Consider the following 17535-nt stretch of genomic DNA (forward strand, 5'->3'; position numbering starts at 1 on the left):
TACATTACCAATACAGCTGGGCAAGGCTGTCCACAACACATTGAATTTTCCTAGACCCCTTCATGAGAAACCTCGGGTTGCAAGCATACTCCACAACTTCACCATGTTTGTATTCTTCTTTAGGTGTATGGATGGCATTCCCGTTGGGGAGCTGAGGTTGTGGACCACACGGTTTTACTGCAGCTATGGAAGAAATATTGTATACTTAGTGGTTAACTTGTCTATTTTGTAACTGAAAATCCAGTGAAGTGATGTTTTTCTTCTATTATTTGTTTATTATCTAAATTCTTATAGTGTTCTTTGGCAAACAAAAAAGAATGGTGTTTACACTAGATTCATGTCTCCCAGTTCTCTTATTTTGACCAAACTAGCATATTGGAAGTATATTTAAGCCCAGGAAACATGCTCAATATTACAGATAGCCTAAAACTATATGTAACTTCATTAACAATTATGATTACATAACTTACAGTTATTCATATTTCATGGAAACATTTCATCAAAACTTTTTGAAAAATACCACCATTGGAGGCAAATATTTGATCTACAAATTTTAACTGTAAGTTATACATGTGATTGAAATGATTCTAAGATGCTTGAATATTGCTTAGACACACTCAGTGAAACGTGAGTTGAATTCCATGCTATTAGAAATGTCCTATATTAATGATGGAATAGTGCACAAAAATATGAATAAACAAGTCATTCCAGTGTGAGACATAGTACGTCTATGAATAGAAGCTTCCGGAACATATTTCAACAAAAAACAAAGATTACTTTTTTAAATAAGGAATTCTGAGGTATCTACTATCCAACACATGTTCTTCTCAAGTATATCTCTGGCTTAATTTCCTAAATTACAGACACATTGGAAGTCAACAGAAAAATAAGAGAGAACAGTAGTTGATATAATAAAAATTCTATATTTTGTTTGAGCAATTGTCAGATAAACATTCACCTTTACAATTTGGAAGGATAGACGACCATCCAAAGTTGTAGCACTGAATTGAATCTGGTCCAACAATCTTATCTCTGTTTCTGCAGGTGAATTTTATCACATCTTCAACCCTGTATATTTCCAAAGGGTGCTGAAAAATTAAGTTTTTTTCTATATCAGGAATGATACATTCTTTTTCTATGAAAAGGTGAAATAATTTAATAAGAATATATAATGAGTCATTGCCTAAGTATATTTTAAGTGTCATGCAACAGTAAATTACTAGGTGTTGCACATACATGGATACATCTAATATGTGCTTTCTTGGGGAAAATCATTGTATATTATGTTTTTAAACATCCTTCAAATTTATATGCTGATCTTCGAACAGCAATATATGTGTCCTGAAAATTTATTGGTAAAATCAACTTGCTTATAGATCTGATTTTATCAATGACATTTATAAAATTTAATATTACATTTTCTGTACTATTAAAACAAAACTATTCTCTTACATTAAAAGATAAAACAACTCAAAGTACAAAATTAAATTATATGTTTAAATAAAAACATATTTTGTTTATAATCTTAAGGAACTGAGCCATTCAAAGAGGCATTTCAAATATATTTCAGTGAGAGAAACATTAAAAGTCAATTAATATTTTATAAGGGAATAAAAAAATTAAAACATAAACAAAGCATAAATAAAGATAAAGTAACATGTTTAAGGTCACATAGCTAGGTGAATTCTAGGTTTCCCAAATATTTATCAAATGTTAAACAATCTATTCTTATTGTATCTATAATATATATTGACTATTAATAAATTGTTTGAGACTGCCTGAGTCTGAACCCCACCCAGCTCAGCCACTTCCTTCTTTGACCCTCAAATTACTAATGTCAGAGCCTTAGCATGCAAAGCAGGTTATTTTTCTCATCTGAAAAATAGGGATAATAATAGTACCTTCAGCATTGGGTTATTGTGAGCCTAAAGTGAGATCATCTATTTGTGTCAATAAATGTCAGCTATTAAGAGATTCTGGCAGGGGACCTGAAGATGGCAGCGGAGTAGGCAGACGCACAGACTCCCAGCTCACACCACCGAACTGGATTATAAACTAATTTATGAACAATCAGTGTGAAAAACCAAATCTGGACTACAAGTACAGCTTTCAAAAACCAAGGAGCAAAGAAGAAGCCACAACAAACCTGGTAGGGAGCACCTCAATCTCCCCTGCTTACAGGAATGGAAGGGGGGGGGGAGTAAGGCTGGCCTCTCACTCCAAGAAAAGAGCAGTAAATACTGCTCACAGCCACTTGCCTGGCGACCAGGGAATGAGGTGTGTTGAAAGGGCCCGCTTGTATTCCAAAGAGAAAGGAGAGAAAAAGAGATGGATGGTGAGGGGGAGAGGAATATAGGTGATGACATGAAAAGCTGACTCATTCAGTGCTGGAGGCGGCCATAACTGGGGGAGGGGTTCATCCTTCCACAAAGCAAAATACAAAAGTACTTCCAGGTCACAGAGATACAGACATCTCTCCAGATTCAATCAGCGCAACAAGACACAGCTGAAAACAAAAAGTGGGAAGGAGGGGCAGTAACTCAGGTCTCCATGGAGATCTGAGATACACCTTCCCTTACTGAAGCTGAGAAAGCAACCCTCCCCCAGAGAGATTAACTGGCAGAAGAGGACTTCAGAGCCTCAGGTCACACCTACCACAATCCTGGATACAGTTTTAAATAAGCCCCTTGCTGAGATCAGCAAACAAGACAATCACCTGTTAAGAAAACACACAAATCAAGACTTCAAAGCGGCCCAAATCCTAAAGTGGATTACAAATAATACCTGATGCCAACCCAAGAAGACTTTGAAACAACACAAGTAAAAACTAAAGGCAGACAACACCAAGCCTAGACTCAACCAGCTCTACAAAGAAAACACCCAAACACCCAGACTCAAACAGAAGACAAAGAAGTGCAATCCAAATGAAACCACAAGAGAAACCTTACGGAGATGAACTGAGTGATATGGAAATAATCAAATTTCCGGATGCGGAGTTTAAAATAATGATTGTAAGGATGCTTAGGGATCTTAGAACAACAATGGATGGTCATCATGAACACCTAAATAAAGAAAGAGCACATATAAAAAAGGATATTGAAATATTAAAAAAGAATTAGTTGGAGGTGACAAATACAATATCAGAAACGAAGACCACAATGAAAGGAATTAAAAACAGGATGAATAGAGCTGAGGATCGAATCAGTGAGTTGGAGGACAACTGGAATGAAGCCATGAAAGCAGAGAAGAAAAAAGAAAAGAGACTCAAAAAGTCTGAGGCAACACTTAGAGAGCTTTGTGACAACATAAAGAGAAATAACATCTGCATCATAGGAGTTCCTGAAAAAGAAGAGAAAGAACAAGGGCTAGAGGCTGTGTTCAATCATATCATAGCTGAAAACTTCCCTAAATTAATGCAAGAGAAACTCTTACAAATTCAAGAAGCACAGAGAACTCCACTAAAAAGAAACCCAAAGAAACCTACACCAAGACACATCATAATTAAAATACCAAAGCTAAGTGATAAAGAGAAAATATTAAAAGCTGTGAGAGAAAAAAGCTATCACCTACAAAGGAACCCCCATAAGGATGACATCAGACTTCTCAACAGAAACACTTGAAGCCAGAAGGGAATGGCAAGAAATATTCAAAGTAATGCAGAACAAGAACCTACAACCAAGACCACTTTATCCAGCAAGGTTATCATTTAAAATTGAAGGAGAAATAAAAAGTTTCCCAGACAAAAAAAAACCAAAAAACAAAAAACTCAAGGAATTCATTACAACCAAACCAATGCTGCAGGAAATGTTAAGGGGCATGGTGTAAACAGATCAAAGTGGGAAAAGAATATAGCAAAAGAGGATTACAGCTTTAAAGAATAAAATGGCAATAAACAACTACATATCAATAATAATCTTATATGTGTGACATTCGAATAAAAGCCATAAAATACATTAATGGGCTTTGGAAATAACTTCAAAGGAACTAGTCCAGTAAGCAAATGAGCCCAGACTCCCAGGATGACTAAAAAAAAAACAGATGAGTCCTTGAGATAGGGAAGTCGTTAGACTCCCAGGATGGCTAGGAGCTGAGGAGTCCTTGAGATAAGGAAGTCGTAAAAACTCCTAAGATAGTAAATGTAACCACATCCTAGGGGATAGATAGGGACATTTCCAGCTGGGGGCTTTCAACTGTATGACTGGTTACTAAGGCACGTGACTAAAATTTAATTTGGGGAAGCCAATTGCTAAACGCCAAATTCGCTTCTGTATGAACTGCTTGCTTGCTACGCTATAAAACCCCCTAGACTGTAGGCGCTCAGTGTGACTCTTGTGACTACCACCTGAGTTCACCCCTGCGCAGGTTTGTTTTGCTTTGTTTTGTTTTCTTTTTCTCTTGGCCATAAAACTTTGTCTGAAACTCTCCAAATGTCTCCAGTGTTTGTTTTACCCGGCGAGTGCAACAATATGTAAATGGACTAAATTATCCAATCAAAAGACACAGGGTAGCTGCATGGATAAGAAAACAGAACCCATACATATGCTGTCTACAAGAGACACACCTTAAATCAAAAGATGCACACAGACTGAAGATAAAAGGATGGAAGAAAATATTTCACGCAAATGGAAATGAAAAAAAAGCTGGGGTAGCAATATTTATATCAGACAAAATGGACTTTAAAACAAAGAATATAGTAAGAGATAAAGAAGGCCACTACATAATGATAAAGGGAGCAATCCCACAGGAAGATATAACTATTATAAATATCTACGCACCTAATATAGGAGCACCGAAATATATAAAGCAGACTTTGATGGATATAAAGAGCGAATCAAAAGCAACACTATAATAGTAGGGGATTGTAATACCCCACTAACATCACTAGATAGATCCTCAAGAAGAAAATTAACAAAAAAACAGCAGACTTAAAGAACACACTATATCAACTCAATTTAACAGATATCTACAGAATCTTTCACCCTAAAGCAGTAGAATATACATTCTTTTCAAGTGCTCATGGTACATTCTCTAGAATAGACCACATGTTAGGGCACAAAAGTGGTCTCAACAAATTTAAGAAGATTGAAATCATATCAAGCACTTTCTCTAATCACAATGGCATGAAACTAGAAATCAACCACAACAGAAAAGCTCAAAAATTCTCAAACACATGGAAACTAAACAGCAGGTTGGTAAATAACAAATGGATTAAGAATGAGTTTAAAGAGATATAAAAAAATTCCTAGAAATGAATGATAATGAGCATACAACAACTCAAAATTTATGGGACATAGCAAAAGCAGTACTGAGAGGGAAGTTCATAGCAGTACAGGCACACTTTAAGAAGCTAGAAAAAGGCCTGACCTGTGGTGGCGCAGTGGATAAAGCGTCGACCTGGAAATGCTGAGGTCGCCAGTTCGAAACCCTGGGCTTGCCTGGTCAAGGCACATATGGGAGTTGATGCTTCCAGCTCCTCCCCCTTCTCTCTCTCTGTTTCTCTCTCTCCCTCTCTCTCTCTCCTCTCTGAAAATGAATAAATAAAATTTAAAAAAAAAAAAAAAACTTTAAAAAAAAGAAGAAAAAATTTAAAAAAAAAAAAAAAAAAAAAGAAGCTAGAAAAAGCTCAAATAAACAACTTAACCCTGCATCTAAGAAAACTAGAAAAAGAACAGCAAGTAAAGCCTAAATGTAGTAGAAGGAAGGAAATAATAAAGATCAGAGCAGAAATAAATGACATAGAGACTAAAGAAACATTACAGAGGATCAATGAAACCAAGAGCTGGTTCTTTGAAAGGGTAAACAAGATTGGTGAACCTTTAACTAGACTCACCAAGAAAAAGAGAGAGAGGCCTCATATAAATAAAATTAGAAATGAGAGGGGAGAAATAACAACTCACACAATAGAAATACACAATATTGTAAGAAAATACTATGAAGAACTATATGCCAAAAAACTAGACAACCTAGATGAAATGGACAAATTCCTTGAAACATACAATATTCCAAAAATCAATCTGGAAGAATCAGAAAACCTAAACAGACCAATTACACCAAATGAGATAGAAACTGTTATCAAGAAACTCCCAACAAAGAAAAGTCCTAGGACAGATGGCTTCACAAGTGAATTCTGCCAAATATTCAAAGAAGAACTAACTCCGATCCTTCTCAAGCTATTTCAAAATATTCAAGAGGAAGGAAGACTTCCAAGCTCCTTGTATGAGGCGAGCAAAATTCTGATTCCAAAACCAGGCAAATCAACACAAAGAAAGAAAATTATAGGCCAATATCCCTGATGAATATAGATGCTTAAATCCTCAACAAAATATTAGCAAACCGGATCCAACAATATATGGAAAAAAATCATACACCATGATCAAGTGGATTTATTCTTGGGAGGCAAGGCTGGTACAATATTTGCAAATCTATGAATGTTATTCATCACATAAACAAAAGGAAGGAGAAAAACCACATGATAATTTCAATAGATGCAGAAAAAGCATTTGATAAAATCCAGCACCCATTCATGATCAAAACTCTCAGCAAAGGGGGAATCCAGCAACATACCTTAACATGATTAAAGTCATCTATGGCAAACCCACAGCCAACATCATACTCAATGGGAAAAAATTAAAAGCAATCCCATTAAGATCAGGAACAAGGCAGGGGTGCCCCCTTTCACAACTCTTATTTAACATAGTCCTGGAAGGCCTAGCCACAGCAATCAGACAAGAAGAAGAAATAAAAGGCATTCAAGTTGGAAAAGAAAAAGTGAAGCTATCATTATTTGCAGACAATATGATATTGTATATAGAAAATCCTAAAGTCTCAGTCAAAAAACTACTGGACCTGATATATGAATTCAGCAAGGTGGCAGGATATAAAATTAATACTCGAAATCAGAGGCATTTTTATACACCAACAATGAACAGTCAGAAAGAGAAATTGAGGAAACTATCTTCTTCACTATTACAACCAAAAAAATAAAGTACCTAGGATTACATTTAACCAAGGAGACTAAAGACTTGTACTCAGAAAATTATAAAACATTGATAAAGAAATCAAGGAAGATACAAACACGTGGAAGCATATACCATGCTCATGGTTAGGAAGAATAAACATCACTAAAATGTCTATATTACCCAAACTGATTTATAAATTCAATGCAATACCAATTAAAATACCAATGACATACTTCATAGATATAGAACACATATTCCAAAAATTTATATGGAACCAAAAGAGAACATGAATAGCCTCAGCAATCTTCAAAAAGAAGAATAAAGGGGGAGGTATCACACTTCCTGATATCAAGCTATACTACAAGGCCATTGTACTCAAAACAGCCTGGTACTGTCATAAGAACAGGCACATAGATCAATGGAACAGAACGGAGAACCCAGAAATTAACTCACAGCTCTATGGATAACTGATATTTGACAAAGGAGGTAAGGAATTACAATGGAGTAAAGACAGCCTCTTCAACAAATGGTGTTGGGAAAATTGGAAATCTACCTGCAAAAAAATGAAACTAGACCACCAACTTAAACCATTTACAAAAATAAACTCAAAATGGATAAAAGACTTAAATGTAAGGCGTGAAACCATAAACATCTTAGAAGAAAACATAGGCAGTAAGCTTTCTGACATCTCTCGCAGCGATATAATTGCTGATTTATCTCCATGGGCGAGGGAAATAAAAGACAGGGTAAACAAATGGGACTATATCAAACTAAAAAGCTTTTGCACAGCCAAAGACAATAAGAACAGAATAAAAAGATAAACTACACAATGGCAGAACATATTTTACAGTACGTCTGATAAGGGGTTAATAACCGAAATTTATAAAGAACTTGTAAATCTCAACACCAGAAAGACAAATAATCCAATCAAAAATGGGAAAAAGAAATGAATAGACACTTCTCCAAAGAGGATATACAAATGGCCAATAAATAGGCATATGAAAAAATGCTCAACATCACTAAACATTAGAGAAATGCAAATTAAAACCACAATGAGATATCACCTCACACTGGTCAGAATGGCGCTCATCAACAAAACAACACAGAATAAGTGCTGGCGAGGCTGTGGAGAAAAGGGAACCCTCCTACACTGCTGGTTGGGAATGCAGACTGGTGCAGCCTCTGTGGAAAACAGTATGGACATTCCTCAAAAAATTGAAAATCGAACTGCCTTTGACCCAGCCATCCCATTTTTAGGAATATACCACAAGGACACCATAGAACGGTTCCAGAAGGAGAAATGCACCCCCGTGTTTATAGCAGTATTGTTCACAGTGGCGAAGATCTGGAAACAGCCAAAGTGTCCATCAGAGGACGAGTGGATTAAAAAGCTTTGGTACATATATACTATGGAATACTACTCAGCCATAAGAAATGATGACATCGGATCATTTACAATAACATGGATGGACCTTGATAACATTATACGGAATGAAATAAGTAAATCAGAAAAAGCTAAGAACTATATGAACCCAGGCATAGATGGGACATAAAAGTGAGACTCAGAGACATGGACAAGAATGTGATGGTAACAGGGAGTGGAGTGGAGGGGTGGGGAAGGGGCAAGGAAGGAGAGGGAGGGGGTGGCAGGAAGGTAGGAGCACAAAGAAAACCAGATAGAAGGTGATGGAGGACGATTTGACTTTGAGTGAGGGGTATGCAGCATAATCAAAGTAAAAATAAACTGAAGATGTTTTCTCGGAACATATGTACCCTGATTTATCAATGTCACTGCATTAAAATTAATAAAAATAAAAAAATAAAAATAAAAAAATAAAAAAAATAAATTATTATTATTCAAATTAGTAATGTGCAAAATAATTTCTTAAATATCTTTAAAAGTTGTAAAGTTTTGACATTGTTAAATATTATAAAAAATTTATGTTTATTTGATTACTTCATCTATTAATAATTAGAAAAATAAACAAGTAAAATTTAAAAACTGGAATCATACCAAAAAAAGAAAATTCATACTGTCTAAAAGTTAAATATAAACACATAATCATGAAAGTAGACATGGCTTCACCATTTAAAAAAGTAACGTCACTAAAAAAACTCAATAAATTTGCTTTTGCTTTTGTTTTCCTGTTGAGGTCTGCACCTTAGTTGAGAAGGTCACACTAGAAGGAGAAGCATTGGATTCTTCTCCTAAAATTCTATTCCAATGTTCGCAGTAGTGATTCTTTCATTTGTGTGTATCTTTCTTTACATATTTTGTGCTCATTGATTATCAAAGAGACTTTCAGGACCCATGAAATAGACTCAAATTTCAGTTAATCCATGTGCAATTTTCTGCTGCATGGTTGAGGAAAGTTATTGGAAAACAATACTAAGCTGTCATTTGTGTAGTTGATGCTTGGGAGAATTACACTTTGCTGGTGAATTCCTACTGATGTGTTCCCCAGGTCATAAGTTATTACAAAGATTTCGACAGAAAGGCATATTGGTTACATTGACTTCTACTGCTGCCCCTTTTTACATATTCCTGACTTTACATTCTTTATCAATGAAGACCTGTCACTGTTGTAAATCTTCTGACTTCATACAACCCAGATCTGCCTCTCATTCTAGAAAAGAAATTTATATTTTTGAAATCCTCCCTTTTTACTTAGAATAATCATTTCAGAAGTAGGTCACCTCACTAGATGTAAACAGTCAACCATGTAGTTTACAATCCAATCGTGATCGTCCACAGGCCATTCAACCATCAGGTGCGTAAGTCAGAAGTTGAGATGTTCCTCTCAAAGTGCTTTTCCTACTGCTCACACCACCTTATAAATACCCTTCTTCATTTATCAGCTTACTTGTGATAACAGTTTAAATTAAATATGTGAGTCCCTTGATTTACGACTCTGTCTGATAAACAACATTCAGTAACTTTACCTGTGTATTGAAACACTAAACTGTAACTTACTCTCTTCTGCCCTGCATCTCCTCAGCAATCCCTCTGCCCCAACTCCACCTAAAATTCTCCCACATATGAAGAAGAATCCCTGATAGATCCCAAATATTGTTTAGTTTTCAAAGCTTGGCATGGACTGTTCTCTTGAGTTGGAATACTCTGAATCACCCGGATGCCCACAGTCTGACGTCCTATGTCTCACCCTGGAAAACAGGCACTGACTGGCAAACACTAAGGAGACTCATGAAACAGTTCGTGGAACTATTCAAGATCTAAAAATGAGGAATTTTTCTCAGGATCTGCAGACGTTAACATTCAAGTTGAGAGGTAAACAAAACAAAACAAAACAAAACCCGGGAGAAAAATAGCTGAGAAAACTGCACAAAAATATAATTTTGGCAATGAGCACCTGGTGTTACATGATAGAGAGCTGTGCTTGGAATAACAACAATTATGCTTTATTCACAAATCTGTGATGAATATGGACCGTAGGCTACACTAGTGTGCTGGGTTAAATCGATTATGACTTTGGACTTCAAAACACCCTCTTCTCCCAATTTACATTAAGTTATTAAAGGAAGACACCTTTCCTGACCTGGCAGTGGCGCAATGGATAGAGCATCCTACTGGGACACAGAGGACCTACGTTTGAAACCCCGAGGTTGCCAGCTTGAGTGAGGGCGCATCCAGGTAGAGTGTGGGATCCTGCTGCCTTGATTGTGGGATCATAGATATGACCTCATGTTTGCTGGCTTGAACCCAAGGTCGCTGGATTGAGGAGGGTCACTAGCTCAGTTGTAGTCCCCCTTACCTCTGTCAAGCACATATGAGAAAGCAATCAATGAACAACTAAGAAGACTATAAGGAGACTAAGTAGCCACAATAAAAAATTGATGCTTTTTATTTCTCTCCCTTCCTGTCTGTTTGTCCTTATCTATCCCTCTCTCTGTCTCTGTCCAAAAATAAATAAGTAAAAAAATAAATAAATGAATAAATAAAACACCTCTGCTTTAATCAGTGATCATTAAAAAATAATTCCATACAATCCAAACATGCAATAAGAGAAACATGTGAAACACATTTCTTTGGTTTTGATAATCCTGAAAAGCAGTACTTACCACGACAGGTGGGTGCACCAGACCAACCATTGTCACCACATGCTATGACACCTGTGGAGTGTCCGGCTTCATTTTTATATCCGTCCTGGCACTCATACTCCAATCTGTCATTGACCTTATACCACGTGCGACCAGCTTTGGCCCTGGCATTCTCAAACACAGGCATACTACAAGATTCTAATGCAAAGTAGAATTGAAGATTTCATTTCTAATATGCTGTTAACAAACAATCTAATTAAGTCAGCCCCATCCCAAGGAAAAAAGAGCTTTATCACTTAGAATATGTTAATATGTTATGTATCATATAAAAAGAATCTAATACCAGGGATAAATAAATCATTGTTTCAAAATCATTTCTCACAGTGAAATCTTATATTTCTACACATTTTTGTTATCAATTATATTATCTGAAAAAATTATTTTAAGAACATAATCTCAATTTAATTTCACTTAGACATTTATTCTATGTTAGCTATAAAATAGGTCATAATATATATAACATACTTTTATTTTTTGGATACAGGATAACATTTTGTAAATACAGGTGCCAAACTTACTAGCAGTTGTAACATATATGCTCAAAGTGAATTGGTTTCATAATAAGATTAATTTTTGACACTAAGAATAAATGTTTAAACATTCTATGAAATTTTACTTTAGATCATACTAACTTTTATGCAAACATGCTGATATAGCTTTTTAAAATATTTACTAAATGACTGTATATTACTTTTTATTTATCAATATTGAATGGAGAGACAGTAAAACATTTGTAATTAGTACAAAAAAGTGAAATGTTAAAAATAGTCTTTATTTTCTCTAACATTATACTGGAGTGATATTACTTAATGTTTAAATAATTTACCTCAAGTTATAAAATGTATTATGTAGTAAGCTAGCTTAAAACTTAAAAAACGAGAAGCAAAACTATAAAAATAAAATTAATAGTAGCACATTTTCTCATCTTAATATGATTATAATTCCTAATAAGAGTAAGGGATGACTGATCACAATTTAATATAAAAGAAGTTTGATTTGGAGGCAACCTTCATCATTTTATTTTTATTTTGCCTAGTTCTCATAGCACGTATAGAAATAAAAAAATAAAAATAATTCAAATGGACAGTTAAAATATTCATTTCACTTAAAAGGAATGAAAAATATGGCTGCATGGCTGTGAGGTAATAAGATAAACTGAGCAATTATTCTTAAAAAATTCTCTTCAACATTGGGGTAGCGGGACAGAGACATCTTTCAATGCAGCCAAATCTCATTTTATCTAGAAGCCTTTCTTAGTCTCCACTAATTAGATGTTTGTAGGTTTTGAAATGGAAATGATTTTTTAAAAGAGAAATCATGCTACAGTAACAACCATATGAATTATACAGGTGAAATTATTTCAAAATTATCTACTATGAACCCATATTTTCACTTAAAACAGGAAACATTTATACATAGGAACAAACACTCTGACACAAAACTTTGATAACCTAAACACAAGAACAGCATGCCAAGGTCTTAACTAAAAATAAATGACTTGACAACAGATGGCAAAAAGTTTCCCCCAAAACGATGTTTTACGGGTGGAAAAACCTTGAACTGAAAAATGAATTTATGTCTCTCTTACTTGTAATTATTTGCAAAAGGCAAAAAATTACCTACATATATTTTCTCAAATATTTTATCTTTCCAAGTGGAACTCAGATTTTGCCAACCCACAAAAAGTAAACTTTTATACAGTAGTCTTTGACACAATGAACATGATCATCACGAATGACTTACTAATGCACTTGGGCTGAGCTGACCATCCACCTCGCTGACACGTAATAGAGCCTGATATCTGACCATCTTCTGTGACGTAACCTTGTTTGCACCTGTATTGTGTTTCTTTATGTAAGGGATATATATCTTCTGATTCAGCAAGAAATCCATTCTCTATTGTTACATCTGATTTTAAACATGTTTCTGAAAGGAAGAGCATAAGAGGAAAAGATAAGCTGATGGTCAATAACATTTTCATAAGGACCTAAGCAATATGACAACAGTGAAAATAAGGCATCATTTGTAAAGAAAAACTGAAAAATAATCCCATCATTCAAGGGGTTCTGTCAGATTAAATAAGCTGTGAGTTTCCAGAGATATTAAATAAAGATATTAAAAGAAAAATTTTTGACACTATGCAAAATTTAAAATTCTCAGAATGCCTTGTAAGGAATTATAAGGAATCTGTTAGTCTAATGGATCTGGAACTCCTCAGCCTACCAGAGTTTAGCCAGATATAGGTCCTTTTCTAAGTATTGTTTCAAATAGTTCAGATGTATGATCCTGTCTTCTCACTACGAGCAAAACAAAGCTAACTATGATGGGGTACAAATCTGCTAATCACCTTGAACTGGTGGTCATTTTCCAAGGTGTACTCCGATTACAACAGCAAGCTGTAAACCTTAAACACATTCAATTCTCATTTTTTATTTACACCCTGTTAACACTGAGAAAGGAAATACAAATTTGATGAAATAAAAATATAAGCAGCAATCAAATAAAAAGCACACACTAGAGAAAATGAACAGCATTAAAAGGAGAGTTATCAAAGAAATTTAATAAATTAGTGAATTCAAAGCAAGAATAATAAAACAATTCTGGCCATAGACAACAAGGATACTGAGCCAAATATATGAAAAGAACCTTTGTGAGGCATATGGACACAGCCAGTGTCTAACTACAAGTCCTGAGAGAGCTCTAAATGATATGAGCTCTATTTACAAACAGCTTTATTGGGGCAGGGGAGGGAGGACGATTTTTCAGAATGTAACATGGAAAGAAGAAACCAAACTAAAATATGTTTGTCATACTGAAAAACAAACAAAAATCAGTGTTCTCAAAGAGGTTGACATCACTAAAATTGGAATCTAGAGGACTAGAGTGGAGAAAACTACAAATGCAGAGAGTTAAAGATGGAAGCAGAGTAGGCAGATGCTCAGACTCCTAGCTCACACCATCAATCTGGATTACAAATTAATTAGGAACAATCAGTGTAAAAAACCAACTCTGGACTACAAGAACAGCTCTCAAAAACCAAGGAGTAAAAAAGAAGCCACACTAAGCCTGGTAGGGAGCTCCGAGGAGCAGTGTGTTTCCCCTGCTTATAGAAACACAGGGTGGGTGAGGCTGAGAGCCCAGAAGGGGTCTTACTCCCAGGAAAAGAGCAGAAAATATCACTCAAAACCACATACCTGGAGACCTGGGAATGAGGTCTGTTGAAAGGGCTGGCTTGCCTTCCAAAAGGAGAGGGGAGAGAGAGAGACAGATGGTGAGGGGCAGAGGAATGCATGGGATGACTGGAGAATCTGACTTATCCAGTGCTGGATGCGGCTATAGCTGGGGGAGGGGTTAATCCTTCCACACAATACAAGATTAAAGTAGTTCCAGGTGACTCATCTTCAGACATATCTCCAGCTTCAATCAGTGCACAAGACACAGCTGTAAGGAAGATGTGGGACGGAGGGACAGTAATTCAGATCCCATGGAGATCTGAGATACACCTCCCCCTACTGAAGCTGGAAAACACCTCGACCCAGAGAGAGTAACTGGCAAATTAGGCCTTCAATCTTAGGTTACACCCACCTGATTCCTGAATACAATTTCAAATAAGCCCCCTGCTGAGATCAGTAAACAAGATTACCACCTATTAAAAAAACTGAGAAGAAAAGAAAAATCAAGACTTCAAAGTGGCTCTACTAGAAAAACCAAATCCTAAAGTTGATTACAAATAACAGCTGATGCCAACCCAAGAAGACCTAGAAATAACACAACTGAAAACTGGAGGCAGACAACACCAAGCCTAGACTCAACCAGCTCTACAAACAGTACACCCAAAAAAACAGACATAATGAGAGGACAGAGAAGTGCAACCCAAATGAAACCACAAGAGAAACTTCCAGGAAATGAACTGAGTAATATGAAAATAACCAAACTTCTGGATGCAGAGTTTAAAATATTGATTGTAAGGATCCTTAGGGATCTTAGAACAACAATGGATGGTCATTACAAAAAACTAAATAAAGAAATAGCAAGTATAAAAAAGGACATTGAAATATTAAAAAAGAATCAGTTGGAGATGACAAATACAATATCAGAAATGAAGATCATAATGGAAGGAATTAAAACAGGATGGATGAAGCTGAGGATTGAATCAGCGAATTTAAGAACAAGTTGAAAGAGGGCATGGAAACAGAGCAGAATAAACAAAAGAGACTCAAAAAGTCTGAGGAAACTCTTAAATAGCTCTGTGATAACATGAACAGAAATAATATCCACATCATAGGGGTTCCTGAAAAAGAAGAGAAAGAACAAGGGATAGAGACTTTGTTCAATCATATCATAGCTGAAAAGTCCTCTAAATTAATGCAGAAAAACTCTCAGAAGTTCAAGAAGCACAGAGAACTCCATTAAAAGGAAGTCCAAAGAAATCTACACCAGGACACATCATAATTAAAATACCAAAGCAAAGTGATAAAGAGAAAATATTCAAAGCTGCTAGAGAAAAGAAGGCTATCACCTACAAAGGAGCTCCCATAAGAATAATATCCAACTTCTCGCCTGACCAGGCAGTGTTGCAGTGGATAGAGCGTCGGACTGGGATGCAGAAGACCCAGGTTCGAGACCCCGTGGTCGCTGGCTTGAGTGCGGGCTCATCTGGTTTGAGCAAAAAGCTCACCAGCTTGAACCCAAGGTCGCTGGCTCCAGCAAGGGGTTACTCAGTCTGCTGAAGGCCCGCAGTCAAGGCACATATGAGAAAACAATCAATGAACAACTGAGGTGTTGCAACACGCAATGAAAAACTAATGATTGATGCTTCTCAACTCTCTCCTTTCATGTCTGTCTATCCCTGTCTATCCCTCTCTCTGACTCACTCTCTGTCTCTGTAAAAAATAAAAAAAATTTAAAAAAAGAATGACACCCAACTTCTCTACAGAAAAACTTGAGGCTAGAAGGGAATAGCAAGAAATATTCAAAGTAATACAGAACAAGAACCTACAATCAAGACTACTTTATCCAGCAAGGCTATCATTTAAAATTGAAGGAGAAAAAAAAGCTTCTCAGACAAAAAAAAAAAAAAAAAAAAAAAAAAAAAACCCTCAAGAAATTCATTACAACCAAACTAATGCTGCAGGAAATGTTAAGGGGCCTGTTGTAAACAGATCAAAGTGGGAAAAGAATATAGCAAAAGAGGAATACAGCTTTAAAGAATAAAATGAAAATACACAACTACATAAATAATAACCTTATATGTAAATGGATTAAATGAGCCAATCAAAAGACATAGGGTAGCTGCATGGATAAGAAAACAGGACCTGTACATAAGATGCACATAGACTGAAGGTAAAAGGATGAAAAAGTATTTCATGCAAATGGAAATGAAAAAAGAGCTGGGGTAGCAATACTTATATCAGACAAAATTGATTTTAAAACAAAGGCTATAGTAAGAGATAAAGAAGGCCACTACATAATGATAAAGGGTACAATCCAACAAGAATCTATAGCCATTATAAATATCTATGCACCTAGTATAGGAACACCTAAATATATTAAGAAGAAGACCAGATGGATATAAAGGGCAAAATCAACATCAATACTATAATAGTACGGGATTTCAATACCCCACTAACATCACTAGATAAATCCTCAAGAAAGAAATTAACAAAGAAACAGCAGACTTATAGGACATAATAGATCAACTGGATTTAATAGATATCTTCAGAACCTTTCATTCAAAAGCAGCAGAATATACATTCTTTTCAAGTGCTTATGGTACATTCTCTAGGATAGACCACGTGTTAGGGCACAAAAGTGATTTCAACAAATTTAAGTAGATTGAAATCATATCAATCATTTTCTCTGATCACAATGGCATGAAACTAGAAATCAATCACAACAGAAAAACTCAAAAATTCTCAAACACATGGAAACTAAATAGCAGGTTGTTAAACAATGAATGGATTAACTATGAGATCAAAGAAGAAATAAATAACTTCCTAGAAATGATTAATAATGAGCATACAACAACTCAAATTTATGGGATACAGCAAAAGCAGTACTGAGAGGGAAGTTCATAGCACTACAGGCATACATTAAGAAGGTAGAAAAATCTCAAATAAACAACTTAACTCTGTATCTAAAAGAACTACAAAAAGAACAGCAAGACCAGAAGTAGTAGAAGGAAGTTAATAATAAAGATCAGAGCAGAAATAAATGACATAGAGGCTAAAGAAACAATACGGAGGATCAATGAAACCAAGAGCTGGTTCTTTGAAAGGGTAAACAAGACTGATGAACCTTTAACAAGACTCACCAAGAAAAAAAGAGAGAAGATTCAAATAAGTAAAATTAGAACTGAGAGAGTAGAAATAACAACTGACACAACAGAAATACAAAATATTGTAAGAAAATACTATGAAGAACTGTATGCCAAACAACTAGACAACCTAGATGAAAT

The 17535-nt window shown here is 35.5% G+C and overlaps 1 protein-coding gene across 1 annotated transcript in view; it reads right to left on the bottom strand.

Annotated features, from left to right (window-relative positions):
* The window catches only part of LOC136388158 (complement factor H-like), a 62011-nt gene that overhangs the window by 37503 nt on the left and 6973 nt on the right, over nt 1-17535 (bottom strand). The window contains 5 exon segments of the mRNA XM_066360135.1: nt 9-34; nt 36-183; nt 959-1135; nt 11040-11216; nt 12822-13004. Of these exon segments, the coding sequence (XP_066216232.1) occupies nt 9-34; nt 36-183; nt 959-1135; nt 11040-11216; nt 12822-13004 (711 nt within the window).

This window comes from Saccopteryx leptura, chromosome 1, assembly GCF_036850995.1.
Source record: "Saccopteryx leptura isolate mSacLep1 chromosome 1, mSacLep1_pri_phased_curated, whole genome shotgun sequence".
Classification (NCBI taxonomy): Eukaryota; Metazoa; Chordata; class Mammalia; order Chiroptera; family Emballonuridae; genus Saccopteryx; species Saccopteryx leptura.